At 36.0% G+C, this 26565-nt stretch overlaps 1 protein-coding gene across 3 annotated transcripts in view; it reads right to left on the minus strand.

Moving 5' to 3' along the window:
- The window catches only part of PRIM2 (DNA primase subunit 2), a 318527-nt gene that overhangs the window by 49727 nt on the left and 242235 nt on the right, over window positions 1-26565 (minus strand). For all 3 annotated transcript variants that reach the window (XM_028097748.2, XM_088023933.1, XM_028097745.2), the window contains exon 11: window positions 4464-4590. In XM_028097748.2, the coding sequence (XP_027953549.1) occupies window positions 4464-4590 (127 nt within the window). The remainder of the gene's footprint in view (window positions 1-4463; window positions 4591-26565) is intronic.

Consider the following 26565-nt stretch of genomic DNA (forward strand, 5'->3'; position numbering starts at 1 on the left):
GAGAATGGAATATAAAGCTCTTATATGCTCCTGGCACACAGTAAACACTTAACACGTATTAGCTATCATGATTCTCAAAAAAAACACCATCCTGATAATGAAATTTCAAAAGATCCCAAAAAGAAAGAAATGAGGCTGCACAAGGAATTCTTGGTTAAGCCCAGAATTATTAAAGAACACAAAAAAGGAGATTAATTGAATTATCCAAATTACATTTGAAATAATGACTGTATCTATATGAAAAAGGTAACAGGGCAAAGCCAAGAAGAAAATGAAGATTGCCAAGGTACTAAAGGTCACAAAAAAGTGTTCTAAAGCTACACTGACAATAAGCAGAACAGAAAAAAAAACAGATTACCACTTAGGGAAGCTGGTGTTATTTTAACAGATGACAGAAAGAAAGCAAAACTCAGTAACTCCTGTTTATTTTGTTTCTATCTTCCACATCAGAGAACGTGATCTTCAAAACTAGAAAGGGCTGAAGTAGGTAACTGGAAACAAAGTGAATGCATACCCAGTTACATGTTTGACAAGCCTTCCAACATATGTTTGTGGAAGAAATGGATAAACATAGTCTGGAATATATAGATTCTTAACTGGTTGAACAACCATTCCAAGGAGTGCTGGTTAATGAAATAATATCAACACAGGGGACTAAATAGTTTTACAAATAACATAAAAACTAAAAGGACAGAGACTTCTGGTTTCCAGTCTGGCACATGAGAGGCTTATACATCATCACTACATCCTAACAAGGAAAAAGCTGAACAAACTGAAAAATCAACAACTCCGCTTAGACTCATCAGAGAAGTAAGATCACAGGCCACACCACTGACTGCCCCCAAAACCGAAGATAGAGGCAGATACAGAGAATCACAACATACCAGAACAGATATCTCTGGAGGAACCATGCTGGGGTAGGAAAAACCTAACCTGTAATTGACAAATTTCTGAAGTCTGGACTTCAGAAAGTTGTTCTTCAAAGAGAAGGAAGCTTAACTTCTAGGAGCTCTACCAGGTGCTCATGGTGAGTAACAGAGAAATTCTCTTGCGCTTCTGGCATGGGGAGGGGAAAAGTAACCATTTTGATTCTCTAGAGCAATCTGCTCTTAATAAGACCTGCCCTCAGAACAAACTATTTTACTGGAGCCTAAACTTCTGGAGTTTTATCAGAGCCAACCTACGGGGGGGTGGGGTGTGTGTGTGGAGATACAACTCCAGTCTCCCCTAGCCATCTTGTCCCATCTAGGGGGAGGGAATAACTGAGAGTCATGTAGAAGTTCATAGCCCAGGGCCACAGGTTCACTAAAAGACTAATCAGGCCTACAGAACACCACCCTCTCCACCTCCCTATTTACCACCATATTACTAAAGGCCTGTTTATTGGAATTCTTTCCACCCAATATGTCATGTCTACCTTTTAAGAAAAAATTACAAGGCTTATCAAAAGGTAAAAAATAAAGTCTGAAAATACTGAACAAACATCAAAATTAGAGTCAGATACAGCAGGGATATTGGAATTATCAGACTAAGAATTTAAAATAACTATGATTAATGCTAAGGGCTCTAATGGAAAACACAGACAATGTATAGTCACAGGTAATATAAGCAGAAAGATGGAAATACTGAGAATCAAAAAGATATGCTACCAAAACACTATAATGGAAATGAAGAATGTCTCTGATGGGCTTATTAGGAGACATGGCTGAGGGAAGAAATCTCTAAGCTTGAGGATATGTCAAAAGAAATTTCTAAAACTGAAAAAACAAAGAGAAAACAACTAAAGAAAATAAGAACAGAATATCCAAGAACTGTGGGACACTATGAAAGGTGGCAGTGAGAATACCAGAAGAAGAGACAAAGGAAGGAACGGAAGCAATATCGAGGCAATAGTGACAGAGAATTTTCCCCAAATAAACATCAGGCACCAAACTACAGATCCAGGAAGTCCAAAGAACACCAAGCAGTATAAATGCCCCCCAAAATACAACTTAGATATACCACATTCATACTTCAGAAAACCAAAAATAAAGAAAAAAATCTTAAAAGAAGTCAGATGTAAAAAACACTTTACTTACAGAGAAGCAAAGATAACAATTTTATCTAACTTATCGTCAGAAACCATGCAAGCAAGAGAGAGGAGTGATTGCTTTTGGAGTGAAATATTTAAAGTGTTGAGAGAAAAAAAAAACTACAAAAACCTCCACAGATCTAGAATTCTGTACCCTGTGAAATTATCTTCAAAAGACAAGGAGTAATAGACTGTCTCAGACAAACAAGAAATGACATTATTTGTTGCCAGTGGACCTGTAAGACAAGAAATGTTACAAGTTGTTCTTCAAAGAGAAGGAAGGTGATATAGGCCAGAAACTCAGATCTACCTAAAGATGAAAACATCAGAGGATAAATAAAAATAAAGGTAATATAAAAACTTCAGAGCAAGGAAATTTATCAAGGATATTACATAATGATAAAGGGATGCATACTCCAGGAAGATGTAATAGTCCTTAATGTGTATCCATCTAACAACAGAGCATCAAAATACAAGAGGCAAAACTGGTAGAACTGCAAGAAGAAACTGATGTATCCACTATTTGAGACATCAACACCTCTCAATCAGAAATGGACAGACCCAGCAGGCAGTAAATTAGCAACAATAATCGTAGAATTTAAAAGCACCATCAATTAATTTAATATAATTGATATCTATAAAGCGGCTATATCCAATAACAGCAGATTATACATTCGTCTCAGTTCAGATGTAACAAACAAACCACTCTGGTGCAGGATGATGTTGATGGTGGGGCAGGCTGTGCAAGTGTAGGAGCGAAGAGTATGTGAGAAGACTCTCTGTACGCCCTGCTTGATTTTGCTGTGAACCTAAAAGTGCTCTAAAAAATTAAGCTTATTCATTAAAAAAAGGACAGATTAATGTTTCTAATAAATAATGTGAGCTTACTGAGTGTGAAGTATATTATTTTTTTAACTGATAGGGTTTAAATTAAAAAATAAACAGAATGGGCGCCTGCGTGGCTCAGTCGGTTAAGCGACTGCCTTCGGCTCAGGTCATGATCCAGGAGTCCCGGGATCGAGTCCCGCATCGGGCTCCCTGCTCAGCAGAGAGTCTGCTTCTCCCTCTGACCCTCCCCCCTCTCATGTGCTCTCTCTCTCTCTCACTCTGTCTCAAAAAAATAAAAAAATAAAAAATAAATAAATAAACAGAATGGACTGGAATAAATAAGATTCAATTTCATAAGGAATAATATAAAATCCTGCACTTAAGCTAATAAAAATCAACTAAGTATGTGAGGAGTCCTAGGTTCTGGACATTGATAGAGGAATCCCTGGGAGTTTCACTAGGCCAAACTAAATGTGAGTTAACTGCTTGATGTAGCTGCTAAGAAAAGTAATAGATTTTCTCAATAGAAGTATCTGGTCAATGGTTTTCCAAGTTTAGAAGACATAAAAATTATCCAGGGCACTTGCAAATAAATCTGATTTCATAAGTCTGAGGGTGGAGCTTGATAATCTGCATTTCTAGAAGGTACCTTAAGTGACAAAAGTGATGAGAAGAACTCACTGTGTATACTAGTACTGGCCACCTTTCATCTATCAAATATGAAAGAAAAGGCATTTTTTTAGTGCTCTGGACACATGAAGCATCTTCCTTAAAATTCTGTTTTCTGATTCTTTGATCTTAATCCCTAACAGCCTTAAAGTATATAATCTTTTAAAAACAAATTCCATTCAAGATGCTAAAACAATTAACATTCTTATACACATTAAAAAGAAAAAGCCAAAACAAAAAATAGTTTTGACACATACTGCGGTAAGCTTCAGTAATCTAAAAGATTTACTAATATGGACTATTAAAATCATTCTCTAACATACTAGACAAATGAGGAGCTTGTCATGGTATGATCAGAGAATTATTTTAGAAAAAAGTCACTGAACTCAGAAATCCACAAAAAACAGTTTAGACTTTTTTTTTTTAACCTACAATAACTGAGGCGAATTGATACCACAACTTGCTAAATTCCTCACTTAATCTTCGTTAATCAGGTAACAGTGATGAAAATAAAACACACCTTTCTTTGGTAATCTTTTGAAAATTAATGAATCAACTATTCTAAAATTCAAGGTACTCAATTTCAAAAACCTTTGAAGAACGTGTATCAGTCTCTTAGTCATGAGAGAAACAGAAAACAGCAGGTGAAGGGGGGAAAGAACTGAAGAGCCTGGTCCAGCACCACCCGAAGCATAGCTGAATAAATTCTCTCGCTGACCTAGTTCAGTGTAAGACAAATCACTGGAAGAGTAACGGAGCGCTAGCTTGACACCGATGACTGACATAAGCTACAGGTGATGCGGTGATGCAAAAAGCCATCACGCTGTCTCACTGTTTCCCACAAAGCTCAGGGGTTTCTACACTTCACAAACACATATCCAATGGAAGCACTTACCATGATAATCCCCATGGCTTGGTGGATTGGTTAGAATAATCTTCATGCAACTGAAAGGTGTATAGTCTGTCCTCTTGCCTTCCTTTCCGAAGCTATGACGGATATTGTAAGAGTAGCCTTTATCAAACTGATTGGAGGAAAAAGAGACAAAGTAAGCCAATACCGTACAATATCGTGTCAGCAGTGCCAGCTAGAATCAGAGCACAAAATGGTATTTTCTAGAATAAATTCAGCATTCATTGGCAGATGTACATATCATATACATCATTTGCGTCCTTTGTGTATAAATAAATTCTTTTAAAAGTGCAAATCTTAAGGGAAACAAATTTCTCAGGTAGAGACAGAGAATGTTTATATATGTTTACAGATGAGGATAATCCTTTCCTAAGAACAATCAATTGACCCATTTCTTGGTTTGATTCCAGAGACTGCCCTGGATATATATATCGCAGTTCAGTCTCTTCTCCACCCCCCATCCTAGTACTCTCTGAACTCATCTATCCTACCTATTCTACTTCTGAAATGCCTCCTGACATAATTAATTCCTTCCTCTGTTTCCTCACTACACAAAGCAAGAAGTAAGCAGATGTTTGATGAATGAACTATTGCAACTGTCTCCCACCTGAAATTCCTGATTCCATGTTTATAAAACCAGCTAACAGTATGAAAAGGACTTTGAAATGGGTGGGACAGAAAGAACACAGGAACTAACAACTATTGAAAAGCTCAGAATAGTGGGACTTAGCTGTCCAATACTTTAAGGAAAGTAAGAGAACCCAGATTAAGAGAGAGGAAAATACTGTATTATTTTGGGGGTGAGATTTTTAAATTTGAGGGTATAACGCACATATAATGAAATGCACAGATCTCAAGTCTACAGTTTTATTGATTTTGACAGATCCTTGTACCTATATAACCCATAACCCCATTAAGAGACAGAACATTTCCATCAAGCCAGAGTTCCCTGTGCCCCTTCTCAAGTCAACATTCTTCCCCTCCCTGCATACTCAGAAGCAATTACTGATGTGATTTTCGTCACCAGAGTTTTAACCATTCTACAACTTTATATAAATGGAATCATACAGTACATAGTGTTTTGTATCTCACTTCCTTCATGACTTTTTAGGTTTTTGAGATTTCTGCATGCTATTCATTATACATATTGTCAGCAATCTCTTTTGTTGAACTATAGACCCCAAGAGTTAAAACTAGAAATAGACAAGACCGTTTAATTCATGCTCTAACTAAAACCCCATTGTACTTATTTCTTATCACACTTCCTTGAGGCATTGACAAAGACGTTTTGCATTGACTGGAACATTCCAACCACCTAGCCAGAAAAGCCAAGAGCAACAGAATGCCTAGAAGACCACATCCCACATGTCCCCCTCCCTGCCCGTGATCAGGTGCTGAACACATACTGACCCCCACCCATGATCTCATGCTGACTGCTTTCTTGCTCCTACCTCCCTGAACCTTTATAAAACTTTATGCATCCATCTCACCAAGAAAGTTATTAAGGTTATTAAGACTTGAGCCTGCCACCACCCTGGCTGCTCCTCCCCTTCTCTTTTCCAAAACTTTGTCTCTTGAGTTATTGGCTTCTCTCGCAATGAGTTTATCCAGGTTTGTTCGGCAGCAGTGTTGGAAACCCAGCCTGGAACTATGCTTTCCATTTGTCGAGCCCTCTTAGTATTCCCCAGGATGCGGCAGTTGGCCATGGCAGCACACCAGGGCTTACCTGTTCACATCCTGAGTTAGGAGCTATGCTGGATTGATTGGTAACATTATCAGCAGTTTCTTCCTTTTACTGCCGAGTAGTGTTTCACTGTATGAATATACCAGATAGTTGATCTAGTCCTCTGTTGATGGATACCTGGACCTTCCAGGTTTTGGCTATTACAAATAAAGCTGCCAAGAACATTCTTGTAGATGACTTTTGTGGGCATATGTTTTCATTTCTCTTGAATAAACATATAGGAGTAGAATTGCTGCCAACAGTTTTCCAGAGTGGCCATACTATTTTATACCCCACTAGCAATGCAAGAGAGTTCCATACTCTCCTGAAAGTTCGGTGCTGTCTCAATTTTGTTCATTTTAGCCATTCTAATGGGTAGGTAGTGATATCTCACTTTACATTTCCCTGAGACTAACACCAGTGAGCACTTTTTCACAGACTTTCTTGGCTGGTGATATGCCTTATTTTGTAAAATGTCTGTTCAAATCTTTCTCCCATTTAAAAAAAATGGATTGTCTTCTTTGTAGGAATTCTTGGTATGTTCTCAACACAGCCCTGCTGTCAGATACAGGTGTTACAAATATTTTCTCACAGTCTGTGGCTTTTCTATGTATTTTCTTGATGTTATCTTCTGATAGGATGAGCAAATGTTTTTATTCTCATGAACCCTAATTTACCAACTTTTTTGATGGTAATGCTCTCAGTGTCCTAAGATAGCTTGCAACGATATTCTCCTATACTGTCCTTTAGAAGCAGTAATGTTTAAGCTTTAAAGTCAGGTCCTGATTCATCTCAAGTTAATTTCTTTTGTGTGTAGTGTGAAGTAGGAGTCCAGGTTGTTTTTCTAACCCCTGTAGGGGAGGGAGGATCTTTTTTCTTTTATCTTCCTAGGTTCATGGGCTGGGTCCCACGAATCAAAAGAATAAAAGACATTCACAAGAAAAAAAAACCAGTTTAATTACGTGTGTACATAAGCTCACTCCTAGCAGTCTTACAAAGAAATAGGACTTGAGGTAGTCCAAGGACTGAGGTTTACATACCATTTTAGGCTAAACAAAGGAAAAGGGATGCTGGGTGGGAGAGGCAAATTATGAGAAGGTGAGGGGAGAAAATGTACAGTAAATAAGGGCTGTATTGCTCTGCAGATGCATGCTATATGAATTTAATATCTAGTGCAGCCCACCCCCACCCCCGGCTTTTAAATGCCTACTTACTATACTCAGTTACTATCTGTAAAACTAATTTTGTGATCAGTCACCTACAGATTCTAAATACTTCTCTTTAACTCTTTAACGACAATTTAACTCTCAAGGTCACTGAAACATCATACATATTCTAACCAAAACCACACTCAAAGGAGACTAGGAGGCCCTAAAGGGTCCGGGAAGAAGAAAAAGCTAATAGATAATGATGTGGAGAACAAAGGCAAAAGAAATATAGGAAAAAAAATTAAACTTCCTTACAACTTACAATCCATTGACAAGTACCTGGGACAGGCAGAGTGACCTTCCTCAAGGAGCTCAACTGCTTCAATGTTAATACTTTGCTTAGAAGCAAAAGGTAACCTTAGCTTGACATTAGCCTTACCTCCAGGATCCTATAAAAATCCCTTTGGAAACTTCCTTTATTTCTACTCCCTCAAGATAGATGTTAGCAATCATCCTCCAAGAATATGCCCCACTGATACACATCTGAAGGGTCTCATGACTAAGGTTTTACTACAGTGTAATAAATGACCTTTAGCTCTTCAAGGTCCTGGAAACCTTGCTTCCCAATTCCTTAGAGACTTACTATCCCTGACCCCCTCCCAACTTGATAGTATATAATCAGCCACTCCTCACAACCCCAGTGCAGCTCTTTCTGCCCACAGGTCCTGTCCCGTATTTTAATAAAACCACCCTTTTTGCACCAAAAACATCTCAAGAATTCTTTCTTGACCATTTGCCTGGCTTCCGAACCCCAACATTTCACATCACTTAAGGCAGGGCTTTAAGTTAAATACCTGAGTTTAAATCCTGTCTTACCACGTGCTAGCTCTGTGACCTCGGGCAGGTTACTTAACCAATCTGTAAAGTTCCCTTATATATAAAAGTGAAGGAGTACTACTTAACAGATAAGAGTTGGTGTGGGGATTAATTAGCTCATTTTCATGAAGCACTTGGTATAGTATCTAGCACAGAATAAGTATTCAATACTTTAGAGTTATCATTACCTAGGTAGTCAGTTTTATTATTAACTAGAAAAAGCTATCTTAGGAGCACCTGGGTGGCTCAGTCAGTTGAGCATCCAACTCTTCATTTCAGCTCAGGTCATGATCTCAGGGTCATGATATCAAGCCCCACATCAGGCTCCGCGCTCAGCAGGGAGTCTGCTTGGGATTCTTTCCCTCTCCCTTTGCCCTTCCCCCAATCTTGGGCACAGGACTGAGCGTGCCCTCTTCACAACCCCACCAAAATAAATAAATAACTCTTTCCAAAAAAAAAAAAGGAAGAAAAAGCTATCTTAAGTGGGTCAGATCTGGTGTGTTATTTAATACTACTTAAATTATTTACATGTTTTGCCTCCAGTTTCCTCATCAGAAAAACTTGGAATCTAGTTACTCCCTCTCTTTATAGGGCCTTAGGAAAAAAAATCAGTTATGCAATTTCAAGTCTGTACCACAGCTGGAAGGCATTGCTGCTATTACTATAATCCAGAAAATTACCTCCTATGGTGTACTAAATATTTCTTCTTCTGCTCTGTAAGAGTTAATTCATTTCTCATTGGTGACAACTTTTCACGGGTTTATGAGGCAGCAAGGTTTTAGAGAGATAACCCAGATTTTGGTTCTAACTCTGCCACCTACTAGCTGAATAATATCAGGCAATTATAAATTACTTGTCTGTTTTTTCATTTTTAATATTGTAATAATGAGACTATACTTTGCTCTATAGAAAGCAATTTGTAAACTGTAAAATGCTAAGTATACACTACAATTATGCGCTAATTATTTGTATAAAATTTGCATAAACTTGTTTTACCATGTTTGAAAAGTGAAATGTTAAAAATAGTTTCCATTTTATATTCAAGTGTATTTCTGAATACTCCTGTGACTTCACTTGAAAAAGTTTGAACACACATTATATATATTTTGAAGGATGCCGGCATATACCACCCCAAAATATGCTTCCTTGGTGTATGGATTATTTTCAACTAAAGGCCACTGAGAACCAGCAGATGCCAGAAAAGCTCTAAAAAGAGCCCACAGTTTTCCCTTCATAAAGGAAATTTCCATGTGTAATCTCCCACTCCCTACCAAGAAGAAAACAACTCTTATCATTGGAGAAGCCACAGACTTAAAACTGCATAACAAAGCTTACTAAATAACCCTTGTTTACCATACTTTTTCCAATCAACTTCTTAGAACTTGCTCCCTTCACATGCCAAGAAGCGCCAAACCCCTTTCTTCTGTTTAGCCTACTACCCCTTTGAGTTACTCATTTCTGGGTGTTCCCAAGTGTATGAGCCAAACTTCTAGTTTTTCTCTCCTAAATCTGTCTTATGCCAGGCTAATCCACAAGCCCCACCTGGAGAATTTAAGAATAAAGAAAAAAGATTTTTTTTCCCCTGCTCTCCATAGTTTCAGTGGTAAGAGTGGGACACGTTTTCCATCTTCACACCCTAATCCCCTTCTCTGAATTTATGGAGAACATTTTCAGTTCTAGACCCCAAGGTATGCTGATTTTCTTTCCCTCAAATTTCCCCTGAGGCAGGATCAAGCTAAAATCTTAAAATTTTGATCGAACTATGTTAGAATTTTTTTTTTAAAACTAGTGAAATGCCAAGATCCACAGAAAAAGTATTAAATGGACTGATCCTATATTATCTGATAAGGTAACTGATTAAGCAGATCACTTTCAGTAAAGCCAGTGTATATCAAAGATCATCAAAAAACCTGTCATAAGCATCAGAGGAAAATGGAAAGCTATCTGTTCAGGAATGCAGGTGAGGTGTGGGCTAGTGGGTTTGTCTTTTTCATATTTAAGGGCTATACCCAAATGACTCAGAAAACAAGATTTGAGGGTCACCCGTGACCTGGGACTGTGTGTGATCTACATAATTCTGTTATCTGTTCAGTCAGATATTAAGAACATCATTTCTAAATTCCTAATGGGCAATTTAGTACAAATGCACTACTGCTATTAGCAATAAAAAACAAAGTAATACTTAGTGATATCTCAATAATAATAGTTTAGATTTCTATAGATCTTTAGCAGTGACAAAATGATACTTCTTAGACCTTTTACTACCTGTAAGGTATAGAAATTAGGTAGATCTCTCTCTTTTATAAATGAGCCAACTAAGGTTTCAAGAGGTTGAGTGAATAGTTACTTCAATTACTTTGTAGAAAAACTGGCATTAAAATCCTAGTCTTCTACTTTCTAGAAAATACTACAAAATTATAAATGGAGCAAATGAATAAGTAAACAGGCAAGTGTCAGTTATCCATGGCAAACATTCAGCTAGCTGTAGGCTACTTCTCTGCTCTCAGCCGCTCTAGGGCCAGTACAAAATCACACTGACCCAGAGTTAAACAAAATGCTTCTGATTCTAGTAAAAACCTGAGAAGAGTACCTACTCTCCAAAGAAATAGTAGCTGTAACGAGCCATTCGCATGATTTACCTGGTTTTTAATCTACCATGATTTTAGAATAAAAAATGGCAAATTTGAAGTTAGATATTACTGGAATGAAGAAACACTAGTGTTTGCACACGCTTTCAAATTACCAGGCACACTTGATATTCTTCCTTCTACAATCTAGCTGGGGACATGACAATGAACTGGAATACAAAGAGCTGAGAAAAGAAAGTATGAAAATGGACATAAATGAATGCAGGACACACCACTGTTGATTTAACTGGCAACTTATTTAACAATCTGGAGCTTTGGCAAATTTAGCTTCCTTATCAGAATCAAAATTTAAAGAGCTGGAACAGGTTTTAGACATCAACTCGTGCAGCCATTATTATACACAGAAAAGCAAGGAATGAGAGTCTAAGTTTTAGAGGAGGTAGGCAAAGAACCTTAGTCCCTGCACTGCCTATTTCAGGCACCTCTCATTCACTTCTGTAAACCTCCTGCCTAGCACAAAGCCCAGCAAATTGCATTTGCTCACTAAATGCTTACTAGTCTTAACTGTTAAAAGTCTTTCTTGTACTGTATGTTCATTGGGCCGACCTCACAAGAGGACTGAAGGCTCATCTTGTATTAATTACAATGTTAACTCTGAGCAACAAGGAGATTTAGCAAATTCCTATCACAACACATTGTAACTGTTTAACATATTGTTTCAATAGAGGTCTCAACAATTCCATCTGGAGGATATGGTCTGGGGCACCTGCCTGGTAAATTAAAAGGTAACCTTACATTTTAACTGGGTATCTGTTCAGCCAAGTGTGCTGATCTTAAGGAAAGGTCAGATTAATGATGGAATTTTCACCATCTCCCCCAGAATGCTTGTTTTAGAAAAGTCTACTTTATTCACTGATATGAGTTAGTGGTATTCATGTCACTGAATGCCACTAACATAACAGTGCATGCAAATGCATTAAGATTCCAAATACAATTTTCCAAAATTTGAAGACAAACCATAGACAATCCTTCATTCAATAAAGCAAAAGCATTTACTGAATCACATTCTTACAGCCTAAAAAACTAAATTTAGTAACCCTTAAGAGGTGAGCAATTTAATCGCTATCACACTGGTAGGGGAAGAGCCAACATAAAACAAATTATCACCAGAAAACCACAGGAGCAGGCTGACTGATGTAGAATGCTCTAGTCCAAGATGAGTTGGCTCAGCTTGAATAAATTGGTCTTTTCACTCGCTGAAAACAAGAGAAGCAAACTGAAAACATCATCCGAGCCTACAATCAAAGAACTACACAGAAGTTAGCTGATGAGAGCTTCTAATCTCCAAGGGAAAGGCTGCCTCTTCTTCACAGATACAGGAATTGATTTTTACAAACATTTTGAAGTAAAAATTAAATGTACATTTATTTCACTTCTGCCAGATTAGTTTCATCCTATTTACTCATTTTCTCAGACATTCTGTCAAATTTTTTAATAGTTTACTTTTCTACATTTCCTTATCTGGCAACTTTAATCCAAAGCAAGTATTTTCTAGAACTAAATTTCTACTATGATAGAATTTTAAAGAGACATTTTAAGATACCATTTACAGCCCAGTATATATATTATATGTAACACAAGTCTATGTTTTTGAAGAGCTACCAAGATAATCACTAAAATATAGTTCCCAAATCCTACAAATCTTTAGAAATATATATATTTTTATATAGACATTTAAATGTTGATATATATTGATATATTTCAATACATTTCTGGATAAAGATTCAGAATTGTCACATATTCTTGGTGGTGTATGCCTTTTATCAACATGTATTTGTCCTATTTAATCCTTTTCTCCTTGTACTGCTATTTTGTTTAATACTACCACTCAATTTTTTTGCTTCTGCTTGCTGGTATTCCCCTCCCCATCTTTACTGTCAATCTTTCAGTGTCAGAATGTTTTAAATAAATAGCAAATGGGTAATTGGTTACCCATGACCACCCTCTAGTGGTTACTCATAGCATATTAAAATACACATTTTTCTATCAATGTCAAAAATGAATCAGATTCTCTACAAAACAGACAAGAACTTTAGCACACTTTTACTTCCATCATAATTACAAAATCAGCTCCAAAATAACTCTAAAAATGAACTGCTAAAAGGATTAAATGATTTTCTCAAATTCACAATAATATAGTGAAATATGTCACTTATTAGATTACATGTCATCTTCTAGTCATCTAAGTTTGACTACATAACAGATGACCAAAAGAAAAAAATCCCTTTTAAAAGCTAGCAATAACTGACAGAAAAATATGCCACGAAAGGACAAATGGCATGAGATAAAGTTTTAATGTACAGTGACAAGCTAGATTATTCCTCTACAATTTCAGGGACAAAGAGAAGATCTCTTGCCTCCTGTTGTAGGCAAGTGTTTTGTCTCTCTTCTAAAGATTACGAACCAACAGTTCCCAATTGGTGAGACTAAATTCTCTAAGGCTGGATCTGAAGGAGATCAAAGGGAAATACACAAAATATATCAAAAATTAGAAAAACGTATGTTGGGTGAGGGTGGCAAATTTATTTACTTATTTATTTTTTAGGGGTTTACAAGGCTTTTTGGAGAGCTGGTTGATTCTAAGACTAGGGCAGGGAAATGACAACATGAGCCTGGAGCATTTTGTGTACCAGAGAAGAGGTGCTTAAAAAGAGGATGGGGGCATGTCAAAAGGGCACTGGAACCAAACTGAAAGAGCTCCCAATGGCCAAAGCTGGAACAATATGAGCAAGAAAATAAACAATAACAGCATGGAATTATAACTCATAGAATGAAATGTATAATTCACAAGGTGTTCATGAGTACATACTGATATAAATAACTGAAAAAATAAATGGGGGAGAAGGGACAGCTTTTCCTTATAGAAGGATTGCAATTAATAAATGTAGAAGGATAGGGAAAGAGAAAATAACCATTAGAACACCATACTAATAATAGTTGCAGGCAAGATCCACTGAGGGATGCTAAAATTAGTGGGGAAACAGAATATTTAGATAGCCTAAAAGTATCTCCCCCAAGACATTTTGAGGAGAAAATAGTTAACTCTATTGTAGAGAAACCCAGCAGATACCACCTTAACCAAGTAATCAAGGCTAATGTCACCAGTACTAAGTTATGATGATATTATATGCCCAAGGTATCTCCTATAGTATCATTTTAGGAGCTATGACAACTAAACACAATGTGCAATCCTGGATTGAATCTGGGAACAGCAAAAGGACAGGCGTGAGAAAACTGGTGAAATCTGAATAAAGACTCTAGTTAATACTGTACCAATGTTAATTCATTAATTTTGATAACTGTGTAACAGTTCGTTAAGGCATGAATGAATTTTAGGGGAAGCCAGGTGAAGTGCATATGAAACTCAGTATGATTTTTGCAATTTTCTGTAAGTCTAGAATTTTTTCAAAATAAAATGTTTATATACCAGGCAATGGACTAGGCATAACACAGATGATCTCATTTGATTGTCCTAATGACCCTGCAAAATTAGTATGGTTATCCCTATTTTACAGTCTGGAAAACTGAGACTTTAAATGATTGAGTGAAATGTTCAAATGTACACAGTAAAGGGTGCCAAACTGCAACCTTTTTATGACTTGCTCAAAGTCCACATACTTTCTACCATGTTATGATAAACACATGTAAAAACAGCAAAAGCTATTTTCAGAACTTAGTGGTAATTTTCAATTTGCTTAAAATCTGAGGTATTCAGCAAACAAAGGCTTTCTATCAGAATAATTAAAGGCAAATTATTATCTATTCAAGTAAAGCCATTTTAATTTACTGTAACATCTAGCAAGTCATGCCCAACTCTACAAATAACAGCACACTGTTATGCTTCCCAGTATGAAGTATAAGGAAGGTTGATTTGTTACAAGGGTCAATGTCAACAGGCATCGTTTTTTTCTCATATAATTCAAAGATTTCTAGCACAGGGGTTCTTCGCTGGCTCAGCTGGTAGAGCATGTGACTCTCGATGTCAGGGTTGTAGGTTCAAACCCCGCATTGGGTGTAGAGATTACTTAAAAAATAAAATCTTAAAAAAAAAAAGAATTTCCAAAGTTATCTAGTATAGAAAACTTAAGTGAACTTATCTTGGCTTTCTGCCTTGGAACATTATACCACTTACCTACACATAACCAACATATAAATTTATTATTTAATACAAAAGAGCTGCCTATCAAACTCCAGGGAACTATATTCATGACAGAGGAGAAATATTTTCCCTTTACGTTGATAAGTTACTCACAGGCATCACAGTAAGGATAGGTTACTTCACCTTGCGAATTATGACAAAGAATCGGATTAAAGTCTCAAAGCAAAGTGGCTGCTTTCTTATAACTAAATTGAATTATTGATGGACTGTTCTTAGCAATGCAGGAAGATGGCTCTACCAAGGGAAGGCTATGTAAACTTATTGTATAGCTTCAGGTTATCTATTTGCTTCTCAACTTTGATGTGATATCTCATTAAGAAACAGAATTTATTTTGCCATGCTAGTCTTTCAAATGAACTATATATACATCAGGGACATGCTAACAAAAAAGGATGACAAGACAAGCCAGGAAAATGCTTTGTTTTTTTTTTTCAATTTCATCAACTTGACAGAAATTTAAAGCATATATTTTTAAATACTAAAAGATGCTTTCAATAGCCTAACAAATGTCTTATATATTCATTCATGAGGATTTAATTTAAAAATTAATATGTCAATGCTATATCATAATGAACACAGACAAAAGAACAGTTGGCTCCCCTGCTGAGGCTCAATCTGCCTGTTGAGCAAAGACTAAATCGCATAGTTTGATACATTCCAAAACAAAGGTTTTTGGTTTTTGTTCAAAACAAAATTTTCTAGTATCTTAAACGAGAAAAACAAAAACAAAAGCCACCTGGATTACATTAAACTATGAATATGAAAACTATTATCTATATTTTTATAACAACTCTCATCCCACAAGAGTGAATTTTCAAACCACTTGGTAATTATTATCTCATCTATTTTCACATCACTGAAGTATGTAAAAAGTTAACTTATATTTCCTGATGGATAGTTCCTCAATAGCAAATCTGAAACTCCAATCTAGCTCTGTAGATTTCCTATCCAGAGCACATTCACTGAGTCGTAACAGGTCTCAGCTATTTACCATGTGTAGTGAAGGATACAGAATAGCTTGTCGCAATGTATTAGAAAGAGCAAATACATCATAGTTGTGTTTAGCAGTCTACCAGGCTCCATTTTCATGTCTGAGTACATTTTAAAATTCAATAGATAAAAATCACCATTTGGTGCTACAAAAATTACTGCCTTATTTATTGGCTCTATTATCTTGATAGACACAGAAGAAGAGAGGTCTTGGGCTAAGTCATATATATTCATGATCCTACTAGCTGTGATTTCTACCTACAAAGCAAGTAAAATCTAGGTGCACTGTTTATTCACCAGTAACTTGGTTTTGAATACGTTTGGATGCCTATTTGGCATCCAAGTGGAGATGCAGACTAGGCAGTGGTTGTACTAGATTAAGAGAGGTCTGGCTGGAGAACCCATGAGAATGCCAACCCCATGAGGACAAGGATTATGTCTATTTTGTTGACTTCTATGCCTTAGCTCCTACAATGCCTGACACATGCCAGTGGCTCTGTAAATACGAAATGGGACCAGATGCAACTGCCATGACATTACATATTTCTGATCTACATAAATGGTAATTTCATATGGTTCCACCTAATACTCGTAGAATGAATGATACACTATAACTTTTCATTTCACAGTCTCGTAGATGTAAGCTAGAAAATTTACTGTCTTTCAGAAAAAGAGTTTGGTAACTGCAGGAAACCAAGGTTGGTCCTTGCTCCTTTTGAGTCATCTAGGGTCTCGGGCTCCCGCTTCCTGCCTAGTGCATTACAGGCACTGAATAAACATTTATTGGTGTGGTAGTGATGCTGGTAATTACCTTTCTCTAATATTTCCTGTAAGCAGTTATTGGAAAATTAAAGGTAGCCACTTGTAAATTATAGAAGCAGTTGACTGAATACATTTGCAATCTCCTTTTCAGTACTATAATCACCATTTTATAGCTAAAATAACCAAGGAACAGGAGGATTATTTCTCTAATGCCACAGCAGAAGGGTGGAGAAATGAACTCCAAGTCCCCAAGTTCACTTTCCTGCTCAAGTGATCACAACCTGTCTCTATCAGCAACTACACAGAAATATACATGTGTATGTACAGGTATGCCCTATAGTATCTAATTACATTAAGGGAATCCCCCCTTAATTTAACTTTTTTCTATGTTATACCACATTTAAAAACTTTTGAAGAAAAATCCAATTGCTTAAAATTTACCTGGAAAGTTACCTAGGTAAATTATCATGTGAAATACCTCTCCTCCTGAAACACACACACACCCAATATCATCTTTATTTTTTTTAAGATTTTATTTATTTATTTGAGAGAGAGAGAGCACAAGAGAGGGGAGGGGCAGAGGGTGTAAACAGACTCCCCGCTGAGCACGGAGCTGGATGTGGGGCTGGATCCCAGCAGCTACCTGAACCAAAGGAAGACGCTTAACCAACTGAGCCACCCAGGCGTCCCCCCCCAATATTATCTTTAAAAGACATATGAATAATGTTTCAAAACTTACCATACTGCTACAAAAAATTTCTTGAGAGGCTCTTTTTCAGTTTATCACATCATAAACTAAGCATTTACTAGAAATTATCATTGTCCATTCTGTTTTACAAAGAAAAGCTGTTTCTGAAATAAGTCTTAGTATACATTAATTCAAACTTAATGACTTAAGTGACAAGGTAATAATAAAAAATAAAACTGGGATAGCTGTGAAAATCCAAGCATGGTGCTCTAATATGACAACTTCTAGGATCACAAGTCCACTAGCCACTTAATATGTAGATTAATTTTCTTTAAAATTCAAAAGCTGCCTCTGGTGTCCTATAGAGCATACAAATGAACAGAACAGTAATGAGAAACATAACACACATAAAATTACAGGAATAATAATATTTTGATGTGCGGCTTTAAAGAATAATTTGCTGAATACTAATAATCCCCAAATCAAGTTGATATACCTAATTTGTTTTTAAAAAAAGAAAAGCACAGTATCACTTTTGAAACCAAAGCCGTAGCAGATAACAAGAAGTCTTTCACCAAAGAGGTAAATTAGATGATTTATATAGATGCTAAAGAATGTGCTTTATTTTAGAATACTAAACCATTCAAATTTCACAAAACATGCTGCTCTGACTTGTGTTAAGCAATGAATGAATGTCCCCCGTCAAGTGGTTTGGATTTCTCTTCCTTAGCTGTATTAAATCCAATCCAGACAGTGATTGTCATAGCAGGGACCTCTCTCTATCCCCTTAAACCTCTCTGCCTTACGCCCACTATCCCTGACAGTGAGGATCTTCAAAAATTATGAATTAAATTCTACAGGTATGCACATAAAATTGCATATAAATGTATAATGAACTGTTAAATCTCAACTCCTTAAAGGTTCAAAGGATTATTATCTACTCCTCCCTTCTGCTATGAAAACATCACGTCCCATAAACCTGCAAAACTAAGCTACCTGACCAACAAGCACAAGCTGTTTAGCTCCTAAATTGAGGTGATACAACGTGCAAAAGGAAAGTCACCTTAATTCCACTCAGGGAAAAAGAAAAAAATGCACTAAAACCCATCACTCTCGGCTGAGCCTTCATTAAATATTGAAACAAGTACTCTCAAATTCTATGGTTTTGGCTGCTACTCAACTCTACTCCATCCAGCTGGGGACTGAACAAAGCCCAGTAAAAAAGGAGCTTTAATCTGCCGTTTCTTCTCGTTTTGCCATACTACACTGACAGCATCTTGTTTATTAATTAATCTTTTTCTCTTTAAAGAAATAGACTTTAGAGTTCTACACTGGACACTGGAGAAAGAAGGCAAAAAATAAAATGCATGGTTTAAAGAAAATCTAGGTGTTAAAGACTCTAGTTAGAGATGCAGAATATTCACAAATGATAAGATCAATATAAAGAAACATTTTAACAAATACAAAGCAAGATGTTAAGAATTTAACACATCCAGGAGTGACACAGAGGCAGGACAGGGGTGGCTGCAGTTCTACAGATTACATATAAATCAAGATGGCTCCATTCTGGTGACTCAGAGCTCATTCATGGGCACTGCACATTTCCACTCATCCCCTAAGGAGATGAGGTTATAAGTTTAGTCTTTAGAAACCATGAACCCAGCTAATAATGACGAATTTGCTGGACTCTCCAAAAACAATGTTTGGTTTTGTGAACCTGGTTTTCATTGTGTTTCTTGAGAATGCATTCATTGCTATTTGTTCTGTCTAATAAGAGTCAGGGTAGGGAGATCACAGAGGAAAAATAACCCATCATTTTTATTCATAGCCTTATTTATTATGGAGGAACTTTTTCACTTTAATAATAATTTAAAGAAGATAGGTCATTTCTGGTTTTGCCATCTTGTAAGTCAGAGTAATAACATAATAACTAAGTTTATGCAAAATTTTTTCACAGAAATGACGAGTTTTCTAAAGAGGAATGATTGAAAGGTAAAAAAAAAATGAGAAAATGTCTTTCATGTATTTTTGACTGGGTTTTCAATACCTTAATACAAGACAACTAGAGGGACACCAGGACTCTCTATTACTTTATCATTATGTAAATCAAATAGATTTTCTTTTCCAATAAAATTCTATGTGTAAACTGCCACTGTGAATATCTTGCAGGCAAAAAAATTATAGGAACGATGCCAGTTTGATGGTTAAGTTCAATTAAAAAAAAATGCTCCTCAGCTTTATAATCTGAAGATAAGAAACTTATACGCTTTCCTCAAATCTCTTGCTAAAAATTGATGACTGATATGAACTATATCTTCTCACAGCTCATGAAGCAGTGATTCCAAAAATCAAATCATACTTATTTTTTCTACAATATATATGCCAAAAGTTATCTGTTTAGTTACAAGATTAGATCTACTTTATGTGAGTAAAAAAAGTTGAATCACTTTTGCTAACGAAAACACCCACATTTTTTTACAACAGTCTTCAAAAACTATCATGAAACTGGACATTCTGAGAACATAAGTGGCTACTGTGAATTACAGAATATGAATCTGCAATCATAGTAGTACACCCTAGCTCCTAATTATCACATAGGACAAGATTTTCAAACAAAATTTTTAATGCTTTTCATTTTTCGAACAAAATTCTCAATGCTTTAATTCCAATCATGCAATTAATTCAATTACAGAAAATATGTTGAGTGCAAGGTTTATTTTTCCCCTAAATGAACTGCAGTTTTTATAGGCAGAAGGCTGGCAAGAAGCTTTACAGTTCATCTAGGACATGCTGGAAAGCCACTTAAAACCTTTTCACTGTAATTCCTAGAAAGGAATCAACTCTTCCACTGTTAAATACCCAAGTACTTAACAATCAGAAAAATTATCTTAATGTTAGAATAACAATGCTGTTTATAACCAAGAAAAAGCCTCAAAACACAGAGAATTGTGATGCCAAGATTACTGATACTGAGTAGGAAAACATGATCAAGTTCATGAATTCTATAAGGAAATTAAAGACATTTGTTAGATGATCACAAAAGAAATAAATCATTTTCCACCATACAATACAAAGGATCAAACCAAAAAGCTGAAACAAAGGCATCTGGCTTGTACTATATAAACCTATATAAAACAGATTTTTTTTTAAAGTCTTATAGACAGCTCTTTCATATCAGTTAACTTTGATTCCCAACATTTTCCCAGACAAGTGTTTCTATTACTTTAAGATTTTTTATTATGTTACATTAATCACCATACATTACATCATTAATTTTTGAGGTAGTGTTCCATGATTCACTGTTTGCATATAACACCCAGTGCTCCACGCAGAACGTGCCCTCTTTAATACCCATCACCAGGCTAACCCATCCTCCCACCCCCTTCCCCTCTAGAACCCCCAGTTTGTTTCTCAGAGTCCACAGTCTCTCATGGTTCGTCTCCCCCTCCGATTTCCCCCCCTTCATGTTTCCCTTCCTTCTATTACCTTTCTTAAAGATGTCACCATGGCTCAGCAGCTGCCATGGTGAGTTAACCAACTAAAAGATGGTTTCTCATGCACACACAACTCATTTCCACATCCACACGGAAATAATGGGCAAGAATAACTAAGAGAGTTAACCAAAGACTGAGAACTGAAATGAAAGCTGGAGGTTTCTGAATTCACCTTAGAATTCACAGACAGGATTTGAACTTCAATATATAAATTTCTCTCATTTAATCTTACTTTTACTTCTTCAACTTTATATTCAATTTCTATTTTTTAAACAAAGTCTGAGTAATGAAAACAGATGAGAGTATTCAGAGAGAAAGGAAAGATCTTAAGTATAAATTAAATCTAAGCTTAGAAATTTACATAATTATTAATGTTTTGTTTTCATTTTTTACTTAATGTTGCAACACTGATTTTAGTTAGTCCTATTACCTTAAAAAAGAAAATTATTAGAATTTGACACTCTCCACAAATACCACATGCTGTCAACATTCACAACTTCCTCCTCCTACCAAAAGGGCCATTACTTTCTTGCATGTTATTATGCATGAAATGAGTATTCGTTAACTATCTATAATTCTTTAAAGCAAGTAACAACAACAGCTACCATGCACAGAGCACCTACATGTGCCTGGCAGTGTGCTGGGCACTTGGCAGACATTGCTGCTACTTACAAGAACCAATGCAAAAAAAAAAAAAAAAGAACCAATGCAAAATAGTGATTATTATTCCCACATACAGATGAAGGCACAGAAATACCTTGGGGAAGGTAGCCTTGACCAACATCATAAAACGAATCTAGTCAAATCTTTATAGACCCAAACAATCATCACTGTGCTTTCTCTCATAACCAATATGGTTTATCCTAACTTTGATGCACTAATAATCTGTACTTTGGAAAGAATTCTCACTCCCAGGAAACTTACTTTAACCTTTGATCCTCACAAAAAAAAGCAGGTATAATTTCCTTCCCTTTGGGGGAAGAAAAACAGAAGCCCAAAATGGTAATTTTTTTTTCAGAGCTCCCTAGACAAGAGGCAAGAGCCTTGTCTATGACCGCTGGCCTTCAGATCCAGCGTTCTTTCCAACACTGGAGCCTTACCAGAAATTGAAAAGACATGTATGTATCTGCATCGAAGTACCTGACAGGCACACCTCCTTGAAGACTCTGAAAGCTCCCCAATCTTCACATTTAATCACATAGTTGTTCACCATTTTTACTATTCCCTTAATGTCTTTGCAAGAATAGAAAGTAATACATTTTTCTTTATTTGAAAATCGAAACTGTTTAAATTAAAAAGCTATGATTACTGCTAATTTTATTCTATTTAATCAGAACATTCTACAATAGCGTTTCATTTGCAAATACAGATTCTAGAGCATGTAGTAAACAAGTAATACTGGAAAGCTGGTTCAGCGAATAAACAGTGTTTTCTTTCATAAAATATTAATACAGGCCTGCAAACCTGTAGTTCTGCCCATGGTATCACTTCCTACCTCTGGCTAAGTGATACGGTTTCACATAAATAATGGGGGAGAAGACTGATAAAAACAGTTAACTCCTTACAGTAATAAGACCAAGTTACTTACTGCATTTGGGTCACATCATAACGAATCACATTATTGGTCACAGACACATGTGTCTGTGTACGTCTACATCTAAAAATGGGACTAACTGCACCCATTCTGATTCATATGGTCAAATACAAAGCATTTTCAAATATTCAGAAAAATCTTAAATGAGGTATTACACATACCTACAGCAAACTGTCCTTTTGAATATGGCTCAAAAGATACTTGACAATTCAAGCAATAAACAATGAAAAACCTTTCCTAACACTGTACAACAAATTGGAGAAGAAATGCCTATGAACAAATAGGAATAGTCTATGATCAAACCAAATGCATATACATATTTTCATTCAGTCTTAAAATGCCAACTGTAAGGAAATAATGCAAAATGAGAAGGTTATAAGCAGATTTCACATCTGGAAAATTACAATTATGATTTCCACTGCTTTAAAAAATGATGAAAATACTCTGCTGGAAAGATCCTTTAAAATTCGTCTTTAAAAGTCCTGCAAATATGACAAAGAAATGATTATAAACACAACCTAAATATGGTGATACCATCTCTCACACTAACAGGTAGAAAATGGATAAGGGGAAAAAAGGCAGTGCGTGTTTTGCTTTTCCCACATACTACACAATAAAGTATTTTATGTCCTGTTGAAAATATGACAATACATTTGATAGCTTTTCCTACTGTGCTCAAAGTTTTAAGATTCCAAAAAAGTTTTCCTCACATTAAGAAATTCAAACATAAAAAAATCTAAAATGCAGAGCATTCAGATTACAGGCATCTTTTCAACCACTATCCACCAATTCACTAAATAACTAATCCTATGTATGTAACTAAAAATTTAAAACAAGGTTTCTCTGCAGTTACAACTGTTATAGAAATGTAGCATCCACACTTTCATTCTTTAGAGTCAAGCTATTTCTTAGGTTTTCATGTAAGACCACCAAATACTGACCTGCAATCAAACTTTTAGCATCAACAGAACAACATCATGCTGTTAGGAAAACAATTACTATGTTATTTTGAATGTTTGGTTTGGACGGCTAGTAGAATTAAAAGTGTAGCTATGAAAAAGTTCTATTTCCGAAAAGCTAAATGATACTGAGTGCTTATTATATGCAAGGCACTGTTCTAAGCCCTTGACTTGTATCAACTTCATTGAATTCTTACAACAACCCTTTAAGACAGATAAGGAAACTAGAGCATGTAAAGATTAAAAAACTTGGCAAAAGTCAGGTTATAGGTGCTAAGTGGTAAGAACAGGAATTTGAATCCAAGCAGTTTGATTCCTAAGCATTCGATTGCTCTAGAAAACTATCTCTGCCGTTTATCAGATAAAACTACTTACTCTCTTTATTCAGAGGAGGCGGTGGGAAGAGACAGAAAGGAAATGGGGATTATCCTAAATCACTCTACTTCTCATCCTTTAACTTCTGAACCAAAAACTTGGGATGCCAGTCCACTGGCTCCCACTGGTGTTGCGTCTGAGATAACCAGAATTGGTAAAAAACTTCGGTTTTGATTCTGAGCTAAGTTTATGACTTCAAGCGATTCATTTAATCTTTTGGGACTCAATCCCAATCTATAAAATGAGATTCAAAAATACTGCCTTCCTTACGAACTATATTTTTCAGGGTAACCAAATACCCAAGATGATTAGGGAACGTTCCTTCAGAAGAATTCCAGCCAGTAAGCGTAGAAGTGAAAATAAGATAACTGATTTGGGAAAGATGATTCAGTGGATAAAAACATTAGATGAAAAGTTGAAGGGGAGCTTTACAATGGAGGCTCTGGATACTGATAAGCCTCCTGATATGACAATACGAAAAACAAGGTACCTCTTATGTAGAACTCTTGCCAAAAAGGTTGAACCTAAATTTACTTAAGTCTTTACGGCTAACTTCACTTACAAGTAAAATGGAAAATATGGTAACAAATGACACCACAGGAAGCAAACAAATCTAGAATGTGAAACACTCTATAGAACTGGCTAATTGCTTCATGGAGCTACAGACTGAAAACAAACAAATAAGCAAAAAAGGAAAAGAAAGAAAAGGGGACATTAAGTAAAGGATTACTAGAAGAAACTTAGGAGACAACAGCCAAATGTAACATATGACTAACATTTAGTTCCTGGTTCAAACAAATCGGGTTTTAAAAATATATATTTTTAGGCAACTGGGGAAATGTGGACTTGGCCTGGATAACAGATGTTATCAAAAATTATTGTTAATTCTGCCAAGTGGTAAGATAATGGTATTAGAGTTATGTAAGAAAATGCCCATATTTTCTAGACATACATAATAAGGTATGCGGGCATCACAGGACATAGTCTGAAACTTACTTTGAATTACTTCAGCTAGGGATGCCTGGGTGGTTCAGTTGGTTAAGTGTCTGCCTTTGGCTCAGGTCATGATCCCAGGGTCCTGGGATCGAGCCCAGGATCGGGCTGCCTGCTCAGTAGGGAGCCTGTTTCCTCCCTCTGCCTGCAGTTCCCCCTGCTTGTGCTCTCTCCCTGACAAGTAAATAAAGTCTTCAAAAAATATATATATAAATAAAATACGTCAGCTAAAATACAAAGAATTAAAAAAAATAAAAATAAATAAAATTCAAATAAAAAGTGATAAATAAATGAAACATGGAAAACACTACTAATTGGTGATGATACATATGTGATTTGTTTTTGCATGTTTGAAATTTTTCATAATGTAAACATTTTAAGAAGTATTTTCTCCATCTGTCTCATAAGCCACTGTGAAGATCACCGATCAAAAGTATATAAAAGTAGCTAAAATACACAAAAGGCGTTTGATGAACGTCAGGCTGGAAAACAAAGAAAAAAATTAAGGAATCCATGTTCTAAATTAGGAGTCTGTAAACTAGGTCCAGCCCACAGGACAAATTCAGAAAGCTGCCTGTTTTTGTTAATAATAATACAGTCTCACCCATTTGGTTAGATATTACCTACTTTTGCTTTCATGCTACAGAAGCAGGGTAAGTGCAACAGAAACCATACGCTCCACAGAGTCAAAAATTTTTACTATCTCTTCCTTCAAAGAAAGGCCACTTACTCCTGTTCTAAATTCCATATTTTTATTGTTTCTTTGGGAGGAAAGCTGGCCTCAAAAGATTTTCTGAGCCTTACTCCTTAGACTTTACCATGGACTTCCCTATGCTAGCCTCTCACAAATAAAAATAAAACCACCCACAAAGTAGGGTTTACTTTTTTCTATATTAAGTGAATAAAATCATTTCATAGCTTCAAGAGGTAGTTGCTACCTTTAGTAGATTTAGTAGCCCGCTACATCTAGAAGGTTTTAATAAAAGTAAACAAACAAGCCAAAAAAGCAGAGGTAAAAAAATTAAAAATATCTATTATTATGATTTTACTTCCAAGTTCCCTCAGTTTACTAAAATAGCCGGACGGAAACAGTATATTACATGTTTTAACACATTATAACCAAAGGGTGTTTTTGTTTAGAAAAGGAGGGAAGGAGAGAGGGAGGAAACATATACACAAACAATGCTGGGAATTTCCTTCTTATGAATCCAGGAAAGAACACTATAAGCCCATGGGCCATTTTTCCTAAACTATAAACTTCTGTATATTTTGGATTAATAGTTTAAACACATTCTTTGACAGTCTTCAACTTAGCTTACATAACCTTCGGATACACCCATGAGCTGATTAGTAATTTAAGGCCTGAGAAAAGCAAAGTTTCAGAGGGAAATACACTGAGACATGAATGAGTTTAATATGCAAGTACACTAGCTAAGGGGCATAATTAAAACTACATCACTCCTTTAAATCTACATAATTATGTCCCAAAGACATTCTCATTAGTATCTTTTACTTTGCCACTAAACCAGAAAGAGCCTCAGGTCTACAGGGTTGGGAAATAAATATAAAATAAAAAGTTAAGGAATATTCAAATCAAATAAAATATCTGCCAAATTCAATTACTGACCTTTCCTTTTGGAAGTTATAAAATCCACCAGTCAACCATCACTGCTAGTGA

The sequence above is a fragment of the Eumetopias jubatus genome, unplaced genomic scaffold (genome assembly GCF_037043125.1).
Source record: "Eumetopias jubatus isolate StellerSeaLion01/CBP00866 unplaced genomic scaffold, mEumJub1_p1.0 scaffold_6, whole genome shotgun sequence".
NCBI lineage: Eukaryota > Metazoa > Chordata > Mammalia > Carnivora > Otariidae > Eumetopias > Eumetopias jubatus.